This window comes from Cyclopterus lumpus, chromosome 3 (genome assembly GCF_009769545.1).
Source record: "Cyclopterus lumpus isolate fCycLum1 chromosome 3, fCycLum1.pri, whole genome shotgun sequence".
NCBI classification, from domain to species: Eukaryota; Metazoa; Chordata; class Actinopteri; order Perciformes; family Cyclopteridae; genus Cyclopterus; species Cyclopterus lumpus.
Window position 1 is genome coordinate 3,463,490 of NC_046968.1, and position 16,172 is coordinate 3,479,661.

Below are 16,172 nucleotides of genomic sequence, written 5' to 3' on the forward strand. Positions count from 1 at the left end.
AGAAACTTAATGAATATCTGCACAAGTCACACCAGGGGTAAGTTTCTCAAGCAAAGTAATTTTTCTTTATGTGGTTACTAAAGTAGTGCCATTGCATGCAGAGCTGTCAATTGATTGTCCTTTAACACTTAGGAAGTGTGTGTGTGTGTGTGTTTTGAGATATTTGTTTGAGTACAGATGTGACTGGGAAGCGAACAGCAGTCCTCCGTGGCCTTCCTGTCATCCTTGGAGATGAGAACGCACACTTCTTCAAGACAGGCTTTGTAAGTAGACTTTACTCAACATTATTTAACTGCCCAATCTATCTCTCTTGATTCACTAATCACTTATCCCTGATTGGGGCCCTTTTTGGTGGTATCTCATGTCTTTCCAGTCAGATCCAGTTGCAGCTCTCAAGTCGCCCCATTTAAAACCCAAATGCCTTCAAGACTACAATAAAAAACTTAATCACACTCAAACGGGTATCTGTACACCTTCACATGTCTGCATGATAGTAGAGGGGTTCTACTAATATCTCCTGTTACAAAACAAAAAACAACAACAGGATTTTCCCTTGCAACATCATCACCATTTCTTTGTTGCCTATGCTTTTGGGCAATATGCTCGCTCTACTGCAACAGGAGGTTCAGGAGTAGAGTGCCAATATAATGCAGGTGTGACAGCTGAAAACGGTAGGCCGCAAACCTGATCAGCCTTCTGTATTTGAGTTTTGGATGGCGTGAAGCTGCGACTTGACCTTACGGAAACACAGAAGATGCCACCAAAGGGTCCTGATCAGGGCTAACGAGCTGTCATTTCTATTTCACTTAGTGTTTGATGCCACTGCATCAATCTGTTGTTCTCAGGCTCTTCTACATTATGTTGTATTTACATTTGTGCTATTATTGTTGTTCCATTCAAATATCATCCTTATATGTAAATACCCCAGTCCTTGTGAGAATCCATATTCTTTATTAGCTTTTGCAACCATTCAGTGAATTATATGATGAATGAATGAATCAAAGCACTCACTCTGGAGGAGCATCTTCTTTTACTTGATTATCTAATAATATCAGAATTTAGCTTCGTCTTAGTGTCTGTATCTCTTCAATGCTTCGATTGGTTGATTTTGTGGAGCCTTGTTTTGCTGTGAGGCACAAATATAACGCGCTCCATCCCAAGTGGTATGAATGCCGTCTCGACTCATCAGATCAGGCTTTCCCCAGAAAGTCTGCCAGTTATCTACTTAGCCCACATTGTTTGCTGGGCACCACCTGGACAACCACTTTAGTCCACAGGGGGCGCCAGAGTCAACACTGAGTTAAAGTTCCTCCTAGTGACTTTAACAACAACAGAGCACTAAAATACAAAGACAAAACTACGATAAACAAGACGTGAAGACAGAACAAATACAATATATTATCATATATATATATATATATAAAACTCTGAAGTTCCATAAAACTCATGCTGAGCATTCTGATGTCTCACGACATGAATCTTCAGTTTTCTCTAACCTCAGTTTAGTATCAACTGTTAATAATTCACTCATTAGGACTGAGCTCTAAACAGCGAACAGATTGTGTAATAAAAGTGTAATAAACAAAGAGAAGTGTTATTAACAGACATAACAGCTTAGGATGCATGAAGAGGTCACGGCTCTACTTGATATTCATTTTACTTCAACTTTATTGTTACAGGAGGAAAAAAGCCTTGAACATAAAATGCATAAAGATATAAAAACATTGATTATCAAAAACTCAGAGCATTTAATACTTTAATGCCATGTGAGTAAATATTTTCTCTGACATTAAAACTAAATTGAGTCTTGTTTTATAATCCAGCTCCATCACGAGGAACCAGAACATGAACGTTGTGATAACGACTGATTCAACATTGATTTGTGAGGGAAGAAGCTCCTCACATGAAACGTGACGACTAGCATTAATCTGTAATAAACTAAATGTGACCTGGTGATACTCAATGCTGGAGCCAGAACTAAACTAAGTCCAGATCCACTGATGATCCTCTGATCAGGTCCAGAGTAACACAGAGATGATGGTTGACTCACTCCCATCTGAGGAGAGAAGAAGAAGAAGAGATGGATCATCAACACATGAGCAGAAAGAGCCTCAGGCCTCAGTCCTTTCAGCTCTTATCTAAACATTTTGGAGTGAATACTCTGAGCTCTCACTCCTGGAGACACTCTGGACATCAGGTATGTTCTCTCTGCAGCTTTCACTCAGTACACAGTGGACATATAGAGCTTAGAAACATTCAATGAGAGAGATCAGATTGATGAGTGAGGACTTCTGTCTCTGGACATGCTGTTGTGAGGAAACTAGGTTTAATAGACCTAACATGGAGAGAGTGATGAGGAACAACAGAACAAGGTATTGTCCAATCGATGGCCTGGAAGAGGATGAAAGGGGCTGGACTTTAAGCTTACAAGGCTGAGACATGCTGAAGATGAGCAGATCTCTTTGAGCCGACTGCCAGCAGGTAACTGGTCTACGACGGTCTGCCGGGGCCGGGCACTGGATCTCTGTCCCATGGGATATATTCTCTGTAGTTATTAGTGTGATTCAATTTGTAATTGTGTTCGCTGTACTTTTTATATAAATCATTTTATTGTTACTGGAACCATCAATTAGATTCTATTTTGTTGACGGACCTCCTGGCAGAAGAAACTGTTCTTTCCTAACATTGTCAGCTGGTAAACAGCCTCATTTACTTATTTCCTGCAGACTTGAACACAAGAATAGTCGTCTTTACGTCAACTCAAACAGATGATCACAACAAGCTTCTGGTTCTTCTGATTGGGAGACGTTCTGTCCAATCCTGAAGCCCGTCAGTGTTGGAGGTCTACAGGAAATACTGGATCTGTATTTAGCTCAATACTGCTGGAACCAGCATGGACGACTCCAACCCTGTACTGACCTCAGAGTCTCCAGTCTCCAGTCTGGACTCTCCAGTCCAGCAGACAGCAGCTTCACTCCTGAAGCCTTCAGATCGTTGTAACTCAGATCCAGTTCTCTCAGACTGGAGGGGTTGGACTTCAGAGCTGAGGCCAGAAAAGAACAGCTGATCCTTGACAAACTGCAGTCCCTCAACCTGAATAAAGAGTAAAAGATGAAGATTATATTCATAACCAATCAGATGTGTTGAGGTTTAAATGTGTAGCTCAACATGATGATGTCCTCATCAATGAGCTTTTCTCTTTGTCATTGTGTTCTTGTGGATCATCATTATGTCAGCCTTCTACAGACATCATTCACATGTCAGTGCAACATAACCTATTGATGTCCACACAGATGAAGACCATGCTGCTGGTCTCAGATCTGAAATTACAGGATCAAGACCATATTGATCCTTTAAACAGCTGCTTTTGAAAAGATGACTTTATCTCCATGTGTGTTCTTAAAGATTAATATATCAAACTAAACAAATAGTTATACTTCAAGTAAACGTTACAAATACGAAACAAATATTAGTTCAGAGGATTTTCTGTTCACAGATTTGACCATTTACCAAAAATCATAGACATTATTTACTTTAACAACTGAGGAGGTTTTCTACAGTTTCTTTAAGAAACAAGTATTCTGTGACTGTAGACTAAATGTAATTCAACAACCATGAAATATGAACAAAAACAAATTTACAACTTTAAGTACATAAATTAGGTTGAATAATTAAATAAACATTAGAATAGTAACAGAGAGTCAGTGAACTGACCACAGTGTTTCCAGTCTACAATGTGGACTCTCCAGTCCAGCAGACAGCAGCTTCACCCCAGAATCCTTCAGGTTGTTGTAACTCAGATCCAGTTCTCTCAGACTGGAGGGGTTGGACTTCAGAGCTGAGGCCAGAGAAGAACAGCTGATCATTGACAAACTGCAGCTCCTCAACCTGAATAAAGAATAAAAGATGAAACGTTAAATGTTCCTTCTTGAAATCCTTCAGTGGTTAATAATCTGTTCAGAATGGAGAAGTTTAGAAAAAGGAAACTCCAAACACCTGAAGTCAACAGGATGCAGGTTAAACAGTGTAAAATAGCTCTCATTAATATTAAAGACCACGTGCTGCTGCTTCAATAAAGACGGAGTGACTCCACCTCTTAAACTCCACCAGCGACTCCATCCATACAATCTCATGAAGTGAAGACACCTTGTTCTTATGTTTGTATTATTATGGTTTATTAAAAAGAACGTGATGGGGAATAAAAGATGAGAACGAAGAGCTTCAAAGTGACTCCTCCAGTGTCGTGTTCTTCAGGTTAGATTCAGGTTGTAAATGTGGAGCTCCACACTGCTCTTTACTCGATGGACTAAACCACGTAACCTCGTGGTTTGATCTCAGGAACCTTCCTCACTGAGTGAACCGACCCAGAAGTATTGAGGAGCAGTCATGATAAGAGCTGGTCCAATTCTCTAGATGCTAAGGAAAGGTGCTTGCTTTCTTGTTTCCTTTAGCATAGTGAACACTGGACCTTCCTTCATCTAAGAAAAGGGAATGATGACGTCACTCAATAATGACAAACGTTCACCTTTCGGGTCGTCAATAACATCCCCGTCACCGTTGAACACGTCCTTCTGATTCTGTGCTAGACAGGAATCCTCACTTGAACTGTGCAGCAGGGAGTTTGTCACTGAACTCGTTGTTCTATGTTATGAATAAAGTTGTTCAAAACAAACGTTTGTAGTCTAGAGCGAGTGCTGTATGATTCTCTGAGCACTACGACCACTTTTACTAAGTCCTTGTGAACTCTCCTTTACACCTTTCCTTGACCTCCTTACCTTTTCAATTGAGGTCAAGGAGAAGTGGTTAGGAAAGGACATAGGACGTCACCTTGTGGACTATTCCATCTCAGCCTCAGTGTGGATCAGAATGATATCAGACTGATGTATGCAGTTTAATGTCAACATAACTTTCACATTATTAATCTCAGCACTGAAGTAAAGAATGGTGTCTGACCTCAGAATCTCCAGTCTACAATGTGGATTCTCCAGTCCAGCAGACAGCAGCTTCAGTCCTGAATCCTGAAGTTTGTTGTATCTCAAATCCAGTTCTCTCAGACTGGAGGGGTTGGACTTCAGAGTTGAGGCCAGAGAAGAACAGCTGATCATTGACAAACTGCAGCTCCTCAACCTGATTAAAGAATAAAAGATGAAGATTATAATCCATTCATAACCAATCAGATGTGTTGAGGTGAGCAAGGCCGGTCTGATACATACTGGAGATCTTTTGTTTGCTAGCACATGCAACATTTGGGTCAAAGCAGTCCAGACTGCTAGAATAGGAGGTTTAAATACAGACGCTGTCAAACACAGCAGAATGCATGTGAAGCTTCATTTTAGTTCAGATCCACTTCACAAGTGTGTTCTCCACAGAACTAGACTGTGGATTTGGTCCTGGACTATCACAGTCTGGACCGATTAAAGACACCAACAACTCTTGAAGGGACATTTGGACTTGTGAGTATTGTGTTGAGAAAGACCTGAAAGAAGATGAACCGGCTCTTTAAGAACAACATGTGTTGAAGGTCTGTGGCTTCAGATAATGAGACTCAACATGAACACAGAACAACAGGTATACCTGCTGTCAAGAAGAACCAATGTTAAATAAGTTAGAACCTTCTACATCCGTAGTGTGATGATGTCATTCATAAGCACCACTTGTTGAAGAGCCACTAGCACTGACTGCTCTCAGCTGACCTCTTGTCACAACTTCCCCTTCATGGAGCTCATTCAAATCTTTTCTATCTGCTGTCATCAGATCTTCATCCTCTTCCTTCATCTCCCTCACATATCTCAGCCACACTAAAGTAGCACTTTAGTAGCACTTAAATGTCTCTTACCGATAGCACTTTGTAGTTTAACACTTTAGTAGCACTTAAATGGCTCTTACTGATGGCACTTTGTAGTTTAACGTTATTGAAGAAATTGTACTTGCTTAATTCTTGTTGTTCTGAGTTTGGACTCATGGTTTAATGCACTTATTGTAAGTCGCTTTGGATAAAAGCGTCAGCTAAATGACATGTAATGTAATGTAACGTAACATCAGGACTGACAATCATCTTCACTGACTGATGGACGACCATGTGAGTTGCTAAACACTCTCCTGTCAATCACTTCATTTCTCTACGTTCTGTTCCTAACAGATATTCTGCTTTTGTTTTTAGGGACATACTGAAATCTTACAGTGAGTGAACTGACCTCAGAACCTCCAGTCTACAATGTGGACTCTCCAGTCCAGCAGACAGCAGCTTCAGTCCTGAATCCGGCAGGTTGATATGACTCAGGTCCAGTTCTTTCAGATTGGAGGGGTTGGACTTCAGAGCTGAGGCCACAACTTCATAGTGAGTCTCTAAGAGACCACAACGAGAAAGTCTGTAATGACACAAATATTACAAAATGTTATGATGAAAGCTCCCTGTAAAATCAAAAATCACATTTAAAATTTCTGAACAATCATCAGAAATAAATAGAATAACTTTACAGTGAAAACACAACCAACTGAAACATCAACATGTTTTCACTCGTAGCTTTTGAAACAAGAAGAACATCTGAGACAAAATACAACTGACTTATAACTTTGTACCAAACAACTAGAACACTATTTTATGAATATTATACATTTGATAGTTTAGTGGAAGAACTAAACTACTGATCTACACTGTATTCATAAAGTGAATCACATTCTGGACTCACTCAGCCTTTCTGCAGTTCCTCACAGCTGGAATCAGTCTCCGTCGTCCCTCCTCTGATGTTTTGTACTTGTTCAGGTCAAACTCATCCAGAACCTCCTCTGACATCTGCAGCATGTAGGCCAGAGCTGAGCACTGGATCTCTGAGAGTTCCTCTGATCGGTCCTCTGACTTCAGGAACTCCTGGATCTCCCGATGAACTGAAAGGTCCTTCATCTCCATCAGACAGTAGAAGATGTTGATGCTTCTGTCAGGAGAGATGTAATAACTTTTCATCTCCTTTAGGTTGTTGATGGCTCTCTGTATGGTTTCTGGACTGTTGTCTGTCTGACCCAGCAGGCCTCCTAAGACTCTCTGGTTGGACTCCAGAGAGAGGCCATGAAGGAAGCGGACTAACAGGTCCAGGTGGCCATTTTCACTTTTGAGGGATTTCTCCATGGCTCTCCCCAGGAAGTTCCCCGTATATGAATACTTGTAGTCTTTACCCATGAAGTCCTCCAGTACCTTTATCTCCCTGTGTGTGAAACAGTGGAACATGTAGACGGCAGCCAGGAACTCTTGAACACTCAGGTGAACAAAGCAGTAGACAGTTTTCAGGAAGATCACACTCTCTCTTCTGAAGATCTCTGTACAGACTCCTGAGAACACAGAGGCCTCTGTCACATCTAGACCACACTGCTCCAGGTCTTCTTGGTAGAACATGATGTTTCCTTTCTCCAGATGTTCAAATGCCAGCCTTCCCAGCTTCAGAAGAACTTCCCCTTCAGCCTCCATCAGCTCCTGAGGACTCATCTCATGTCCCTCATGGTACTTCTGCTTCTTCCTCTTTGTCTGGACCAGCAGGAAGTGTGAATACATGTCGGTCAGGGTCTTGGGTAGCTCTCCTCTCTGGCCTGCAGTCCACATATGGTCCAGAACTGTAGCAGTGATCCAGCAGAAGACTGGGATTAGACACATGGTGTGGAGGCTCCTGGATGTCTTGATGTGTGAGATGATGGTGCTGCACAGCTCTTCATCACTGAATCTCCTCCTGAAGTACTCGTCCTTCTGAGGGTCGGTGAAGCCTCGTACTTCTGTTAACCTATCAACATGAGTAGGAGGTATCTGATTGGCTGCTGCAGGTCTGGAAGTTATCCAGACGAGAGCCGAGGGAAGCAGATTCAGCTCGATGAGGTTCGTCAGCAGCACGTTGACCGATGCCTTCTGTGTGACATCACACACAACCTCATTGTTGATAAAATCCAAAGCCAGTCTACTTTCATCCAGACCATCAAAGATGAACAGAACCTTCCAGCCAGAGAGCTCCTCTGCTGGGACCTTCTGTAATGTTGGATGGAACACATGGAGCAGCTCGAGAAGACTGTACCGCTCATCTTTGATCAGGTTCAGCTCCCTGAACGAAAGCACAACCACCAGACCGACATCCTGGTTCTCCAAACCCTCGGCCCAGTCCAGAGTGAACTTCTGCACCGAGAAGGTTTTTCCAACGCCAGCGACGCCGTTGGTCAGAACCACTCTGATGCGTCTCTGCTGGTCAGCTGAGGCTTTGAAGATGTCGTGGCACTTGATGGGAGTGTCTTGGAGGGTCTTCTTCTTGGAAGCAGACTCGAGCTGCCTCACCTCATGTTGGGTATTAACCTCTTCACTCAGTCCCTCTGTGATGTAGAGCTCCGTGTAGATGCTGTTGAGGAGGGTTCCACTTCCTCTTTCACCGCTTCCTTCAGTCACACGTTCACATCTCTTCTTCAGACTTATCTTGTGTTCATCTAAAACCTCCTGTATACCAGGATCTGCTGAACCAGAGACACATGAGAGAACATACAAAGAAGATATGATATTGATTTGACTAAAACAATCAGTCAACAATAAAATCAGAATGTACAGACGAGGTAACTTTCAGTTTGATCCAGTTAGAAGCTACAAAAGTGGTGAGATGTGAACACAGAGAGCTTTCTCTTTGGTCACCAGCACCATGTTGATCCAGTCAGTGAAGCTACAGACGTGGTTTTGGTTTGAGAGAGGAGACCGTCTCCGTCATGGTGCTGTTGACCGTGCTACCAAACAGAACCACAACAGCTCAGCTGGGTTTTTCCTGCTGAGGCTGCAGTGGAAATGCGTGTTTTCATGAACTGGATCCACACAGACTGAGTAAAGAAGACCATGTGAAGAACTAACAGCATTCTGATTGGTTCATGCAAAGATGGGGTAAAGAAGACCATGTGAAGAACTAACAGCATTCTGATTGGTTCATGCAAAGACGGGGCGCGATCATGAAACCAAAACAAAATCTACATTTATGTATTTTGGGTTCAGATTGTCTCTCAAAGAAGAACAGTGATGCAGAGCAGAAGTGTCTGCTGGAGCAGATCTTAAACAAGAGTTCCTGTATGAGAACCACACTTCCTGTTTCCAGACATGAAGACATCAGCAGAGACATGGACAGCTTACTTTGTACAGTGCTGCTCTCACTGGCTGGCTGCAGTCCAGTTCTGGTTCTGGTTCTTGACATCAGCTCTTCCTCAGGACTCCTCTTCCTCTTTCTGTGACATTTCATATTACTAAAATGATTTGTTGATTGGTGATGAAAACATCCAGATTTAGTTACTGAAAGATGCTTTTTTATTTTAGGCAGAAAGAAATCTTACATTTTTACTGACTTCAAAAGGCCCACTGCTCTGTTTCTGTATGCCCTGAAGGATTTCTGACACATTCACAATACACCTAAAAGATGGGGTGTTTTATTTCTGGAAAGACCTCATTGATGCATATAGTCGTGGGGTGACTATGGGTCAGTGGTTAGCATGCCCGTCTTTCAATCAAGGGGTTGGCAGTTCAATCCCCGCCCTAGTCGATGTGTCCTTGAGCAAGACACTTAACCCTGCATTGCTCCCCGTAGCTGTGTCTACGGTGTATAATGTCAAGTGTCTTTGAGTATCTTGAAAAGCACAATATAAATTAAATGGATTATTAGTTATTAATAGTCAGAGTGGTTCAGAAACTACAGCCATTTTAATTTCGGTATGTTTCCACGGGAGTGGAAAGGTTAAACAAAGTCAACACTTCCTGCAGCGCCTTCAAAGTAAAAGCCTTTAAGAGAGCTTGAATTAGTTAGGTTTGAACTGAGGTTAGAAGTGGTGTAAATACTGCAGTAGACCAGCAGCCTGACGCCACGTTGTCTTGTCCCAATCAGAGTGAAAGCTGAGGGGCGTGCACGATGGAGCAAAGCCGGTAAAAAGTACTTTTAAGTCTTAATTAAGTACTTAAGACTTTCTTATTGGTCAGAAATGTGGTGGTGGAGTCAGAACCAAATACAGCAGGTTGATCAGCATTTGACCCGTTCACCAGGCAAATACCTGCAATGACGTGCATAAGTGTTGCTTTGCATAGGTTGTGTACTCGGCCTGACGCTGATCCATTTCAGGTCGTTTCCTGAACAGATTTCACCATCAGCAGCTCGTTTCTTCTATTCCTTCAGCTTTTGAAATGATGCTAAAATCACAAGCACGTGTTAAAAACACTTCCTGCAGGATGAAAAGGGTTTTGACTCGTGGAGACTTCCATGTTGAACTTCAACATGCACTTCAGCAGGCCCAACTCTCCTTGATCAGCTATACAGTGACGAGGCTCGGAGTGTGTGAAACTCCACCAAACCAAAATAAAACCATATGCAATGATGGACTATCAAAAACTGACCTGCTGAAAATAATAACAGGAATACAGTCTACAACCTGTGGTCAGAATGCCCTTAATTATAATGTATATTAAACATTTAAATGGCATACAGCATGTATAATGTCAAGGGGGTGTCTCAGAGTCAGGTCCAAGCGTGGCATTCCCTTTTCTGCCACTAGGGATGGACTGGGACGTTTACAAGCGTGTATTAGTCCTCTTGGATTACATCACAGCTTTTATATGTGACTGACAGCTGTCACTGATATGAAGACGAAGATGATACAACATGTGTCACACAAAGATTCTCTCATTTTAGTTGGAAAATAAACTTTAGTAAACACAAATCATCAGAAAACAGTCAGTAACTGAACATCAGTCCTATAAACTAGTTATCAGAAGTTCTCTTACTTTGAGTCTGAGGGTCCAGGTTCAAGACTTAAGTATGGAGGATCTTCTTTGGACCGATCACTCTTCATAGACAGACAGATGGATCCTGGAGACTCCGATCTGGACTGAACTCTGCAAACATCAAGAGGGTTTTATTCAGAATGAATCTTTGATAACAACAAAGACCTTAAAGTAAATCTGAATACAGAAAATACTGTACTGCAGATATGTTGAAGGCTTTAAAGTGTGTATTAGTCCTCTTGGATTACATCACAGCTTTTCTAGGTGACTGACAGCTGTCACAGAGACGAAGAGGAAGATCATTGTTTATGATAATTGAAAATCATCAGATTTCAAAAGCATGTCAGAGCAGTAGGCATTTAAAAATCCTAACATGGTGGAAATATCACCAGTCCTGTTGTGATTTTCAAGAACAGGATATCTAGGAGCAGCCGGGGGCGGAGAACGTCAGGTTCACGGGTCTCGGGATCTCCTCTCTGCTGTTTGCAGATGATGTGGTCCTGTGGGCCTTGAACCGTGACCTCCGGCATTCACTGGGACATTTTACAGCCGAGTGTGAAGCGGCGGGATTCAATTCAATTCAGTTTATTTTGTATATTCCATATGATCACTCTTCTAATTTAAGAGCTGTTGGCCAATGAAACGAGAACCCGTAACTGCTATGTAGGCTGCCTTCCTTAAGAACAGAGGATGTTCAATTCAGTTTATTTTATATAGCCCAATATCACAAATTACAAATTTGCCTCAGAGGGCTTTACAATCTGTACACATACGACATCCCTATCCCAGGACCTCACATCGGATCAGGAAAAACTACCCAAAAATAACCTTTCACAGGGAAAAAAGGGATGAGAGTCCATCCATCCATCCATCCATTTTCAATACCGCTTATCCTCATTAGGGTCGCGGGGGCACTGGAGCCTATCCTAGCTGACATAGGGCCAAGGCAGGGGACACCCTGGACAGGCCGCCAGTCCATCGAGGGCACATGTAGGGACATACAACCATTCACTCTCACATTCACACCTATGGGACATTTAGAGAACATGCAAACTCCACACAGAAGGACCACTCCGACCGGGGATTGAACCCGCGGAACTCTTGCTGTGAGGCGACAGTGCTAACCACTACACCACCGTGCAGGGATGAGAGTCAACACCTCCAAATCTGAGGCCATGGTGCCGGAAACCGGTGGAATGATTCCTCCCTGTACAAGCCTAACTGAACATCAGTCCTATAAACTAGTTATCAGAAGTTCTCTTACTTTGAGTCTGAGGGTCCAGGTTCAAGACTTAAGTATGGAGGATCATCTTTGGACCGATCACTCTTCATAGACTGACAGATGGATTCTGGAGACTCTGATCTGGACTGAACTCTGCAAACATCAAGAGGGTTTTATTCATATCACTTGGAATTCCCTTTTTTTAGATTATTTAAGTAGCTCTAAATAATCAAATTACTGCTACAGCAGATAATTATGGGATACAAGTTAGACCTCTTAAATGATATATGTTATACAAAAAGTAAATGTTATACAAAGTATAATACATATTTTTGCTTAATTTTAAGATCGGCATAGTTTGTTTTATTTGTCCCTGGAGATTGAGACATTTTCACCCTCAAAAAGCTTCTGAGGCCGGAAGCTAGATTTAAGGTCTAATATCTACAGACATATAATTCCTAGATCCATAAAGGTTAGAAGGAGAACAGACAAAGCGGTGCACAACTGATCCGGGCACAAGCATACTTTTCATTACTTGCCCTTGATAATGAAAACAGTGTAAATTAGGTGGTTTGGGGGCCCCAGGCAGTCCCCTAGACCAGTGCTTTTCAAACTTGTTTCAGTGATGTACCCCTTGTGAAATCTTCTTTCAGCCAAGTACCCCCTAACCAGCGCAAAATAATTGTTGGTGCTACAAAAAATGTAATACACAGCGCTGTGCCATAAGTGTCTGATTTAATATAGAATATATACAATTCAGTGTGTTACACTTATATTGTATTGATTAAAAAACTATTTGTAAAGGATTTTTGAATGGATGCTAATTTTAAATAGATTTAAAAAGAAATCTCACGTACCCCCATGTAAGAACCACTGCCCTAAAGTATATAAATATGGACCTTTCCTTATTTACCTGAAAGAATATAGTATTTGATTGATACTATAACAAATGTCAGGGCCTCCAACATCAACATAATTCAAGTAAGACAAGACAATGTTGAAATGTGTTGCCTTTTTGAGATGCCAGAATGGTGGCGTGGACTCCTTCTCAGGACCATTACAGTTAGTGTGAAAAGGGCTTCTTTGAGGGGACTTCTTTGAGGGGACTTACAAGTCCCCTCCTTGTTGTCTTTAAGTTCAAATTGAAAAAGATATGAGTTTATTGTGCCCCATTGACTCCCCATAGATAGACCTGTACCGATCCAAGAAGTACAACAAAAGACTAAATGTTTCATTAGTGACATCATGGGGTGTAACAATATGTCTGGATGGTGCACAGAACACAGACATCATCTGATGGAGCACTCGAAGGACGTGGCTGGCCTCTTGAGTGCATCAACTCCAGCTGACGCTAATGATCAGAAGAACCACAGACGTTCCACTTCCTTTTGTTTTCAGTGCTCAACATATGCATTGGTAGTCCATTGTGAATAATGAGCAGTGTTCAAGTTTAATGGTCCAAGGAGTCTAAGACAACCTCCAGCTTTAGTAGATCTGAATACAGAAACTACTGTACTGCAGATATGTAGAAGGCTTTAAAGTGTGTATTAGTCCTCTTGGATTACGTCACAGCTTTTCTAGGTGACTGACAGCTGTCACTGAGACAAAGAGGAAGAACCTCAAACTCTAAATCTCTAAATCTACAGAAACATTGTCAGAGGTCCAGGAAGTGAACATGAATCCTGAAGGAGTTCATAGAAGTTCTCTTACTTTGAGCCTGAGGGTCCAGGTTCATGACTGAAGGTCAGAGGAGGATGGCGATTGGATGCATCACTCTTCATCGACAGACAGACGGAAACCAGAGACTCTGCTCTGTCCTCCTCTTCCTTCTCATAACCACTCATCTTCTGATCTGAAGTCAGTCTGAGAGTTAAACAGGAACACTGAGTGAGCTCACGGCACAAAAATTAAGACAAACAAGTTTGATCAAGAGACACACACACACACACGCACACTCACACACTCTGCTTCAGCCTTCAGCTTCTCTCCTTTTGCTCGGTCGACTCTAAATGGCGCCTGAACTCTATGAATCAACAGTCAAGGTTCACTTCCTGTTCTCATGTTACTGGATCACATGGTCCCTGTGGCTCAGCCCCTTTTAATTTACAGGATATCAGCTAAGTTCATGTAGCAGTGTGTGTGTGTGTGTGTGAGCTCACATTATTAATATGATGTGTTCATGACCGTCTCTCGGCTTCAACAGGTTGAATTAAAATGAGTTTTGGTCAAAATGTTTCTTTATCTTTATCTTTAGGTTTAAAGCATAAATCTAGAAGATCTTTCTGTGTAAAGAACTAGAACACAGTTGAACATCAGCTGTTTAGAGGTTTTGTAAACAGGTCATAATTCATCTCTAATATCTATTCATGTTGTTGTGGAAGCAGCTTAAACAAGGTTGTTTCCACAAAGTGACATTACACGAGAAGAAGAACTGATCACATTCTTTTTTTAATATTGGCAGATAACGATCATCAGTAAAGCTTTGTCACACTGATGGTTCACGTCAAATTGTGTTAGTAATCCGTCGTTCACATGAGTGCTGAACTGTGAGGGGGATCCTGGTCCGTTACACCACTACTCGTGGCTAACAGCTAATATAGTTAACAATTAACTAGAACTAGTTACCTAAGTAAGTGTAGTACGGTAATGTAGCTAACTAGTCATCTTATTAAGTTTAGTTGATCTTGATAATGTCTCTGTGAACCACTACATTAACATGGTGGAGTTTGAGAGGCTCAGTGATCCTGGGAGCTATGTTGTCCATCAGCCCCTGGTAGGGTCTCCCAAGGCAAACAGGTCTATGAGTCCAGACTAAGAGCGGGGAGCTCTCCGGCAAGCGTCTGGTGGCCGGGCCTTTGCCCAAGGTGCCCAGTCCGACAACATGGAGTCACCACCTGCAGGGACAAGCATCAGGGTCAGGTGCTATGTAGACCGGGCGGGCGGCCGGGCAGCAGGAGGTGGAGCGGTACTCGCTAGATATAGTTGGACTCACCTCCACGCACAGCACTGGCTATGGAACCAAGCTCCTGAAGAAGGGTTGAACTTTGTCCTTTTCTGGAGTTGCCGGGTGGATACTCACAAGCCCCCGGCTGAGAACCAGAGGGTCGCCTCCCTGCAGGTTGTGGGGAGTATCCAGCCTTCTTGGCGTCATGGGACGGGTCATGGAAGGGGCGCCGCCTGCCGACTCCAGAGTTCTTCTGAGAGACTTCAACGCTCACAATGAGATGGAAAATGTTGGAGGGAGAGGGAACTCTGGGTCAGCCTGCTGCCACCGCCACCCGACCAGGAAGCGGAAGAAAATGGCTGTATGAATGGTGTCGATAACATCGAACCAAACATAGCTATCTTAGTGTCTTTAGCTTAAAGCTAACTGAACTTAAGTTATCTTGATGCAGTTATCTGAGAGCTAATATAAATAACAATCATATACTATACAAGTGGATGTAGTCACCAGGACTTCACTGGTTTGTGTACTGCCATTTTGGCCATCGCCATCTTGGGAATTTGCAACCAGCAAATGGAAGTGTAGGACTGTGATGTGGAGACGCTGTATACTGCTGGTAGTGTACAACCTGTCAATCACAAGGTAAACCTGCCCTAAAGCCTACTCTGCCTTATCGGAGGTTTTACTCTAAATGGATCATTATTTAATCAAACTAGTGATTGACAACATAAATCATGATTTCAAATTATTTGAAATTTAACCTCTTATTTAAATCTTGTGATTTAACCTCCTTGAGCCCTCGGCCTGTGTGTTTTCAGAGCTTCTGAAAACACACAGGGTTAAATCACAAGATTTAAATAACAAGAGGTTAAATCATAATATTTAAATTACAAGAGGTTAAATCACAAGATTGGTAAGAAAAATAAGATTTTTCATTTTCAAATGTTCAGCCCTAAAGTTAATCTAGTTTATTGAGCTAAAGACCACCTTAACTAGCAGCAAACTATAAGATAATATAATCCTTTATTAGCCCAGCAGTGCGGAAATTTACAGGATTACAGCAGCAAAGGGATAAAGTGCACACAAGAAACAGTAAAAAAAAATAATTTAAAAACAAGGTGTAAACAATAAACTCTTTCTAAGTTTTATTTGAGTTCCATTTGCTAACAGATATAATGTAGTTTGACATACACATATATTTTCTCTTTATGTTAGCTAGCTAACGGTAAACGGTATTTCAG

The 16,172-nt window shown here is 42.0% G+C and overlaps 1 protein-coding gene across 15 annotated transcripts in view; it reads right to left on the reverse strand.

Annotated features, from left to right (window-relative positions):
• Positions 1-1,650: 1,650 nt before the first annotated feature.
• The window catches only part of LOC117727889 (NACHT, LRR and PYD domains-containing protein 12-like), a 46,765-nt gene continuing 32,243 nt past the window's right edge, over positions 1,651-16,172 (reverse strand). Inside the window, exons 1-11 of one of the 15 annotated variants that reach the window (XM_034528475.1) lie at positions 13,947-14,041; positions 13,698-13,850; positions 12,030-12,140; positions 10,766-10,876; positions 9,134-9,225; positions 6,690-8,475; positions 6,195-6,368; positions 4,954-5,127; positions 3,715-3,888; positions 2,920-3,093; positions 1,651-2,056 (exon numbers count right to left, since the gene is read on the reverse strand). In XM_034528475.1, coding sequence (XP_034384366.1) covers positions 2,047-2,056; positions 2,920-3,093; positions 3,715-3,888; positions 4,954-5,127; positions 6,195-6,368; positions 6,690-8,475; positions 9,134-9,225; positions 10,766-10,876; positions 12,030-12,140; positions 13,698-13,831 — 2,940 coding nt within the window. In that variant the 5' untranslated portion in view covers positions 13,832-13,850; positions 13,947-14,041 and the 3' untranslated portion in view covers positions 1,651-2,046. Of the gene's footprint in view, positions 2,057-2,919; positions 3,094-3,714; positions 3,889-4,953; positions 5,128-6,194; positions 6,369-6,689; positions 8,479-9,133; positions 9,563-10,038; positions 10,877-12,029; positions 12,141-13,697; positions 13,851-13,940; positions 14,042-16,172 lie in introns of those variants that run through there. The other 14 variants (XM_034528467.1, XM_034528457.1, XM_034528489.1 and 11 more) reach the window with 14 other exon arrangements.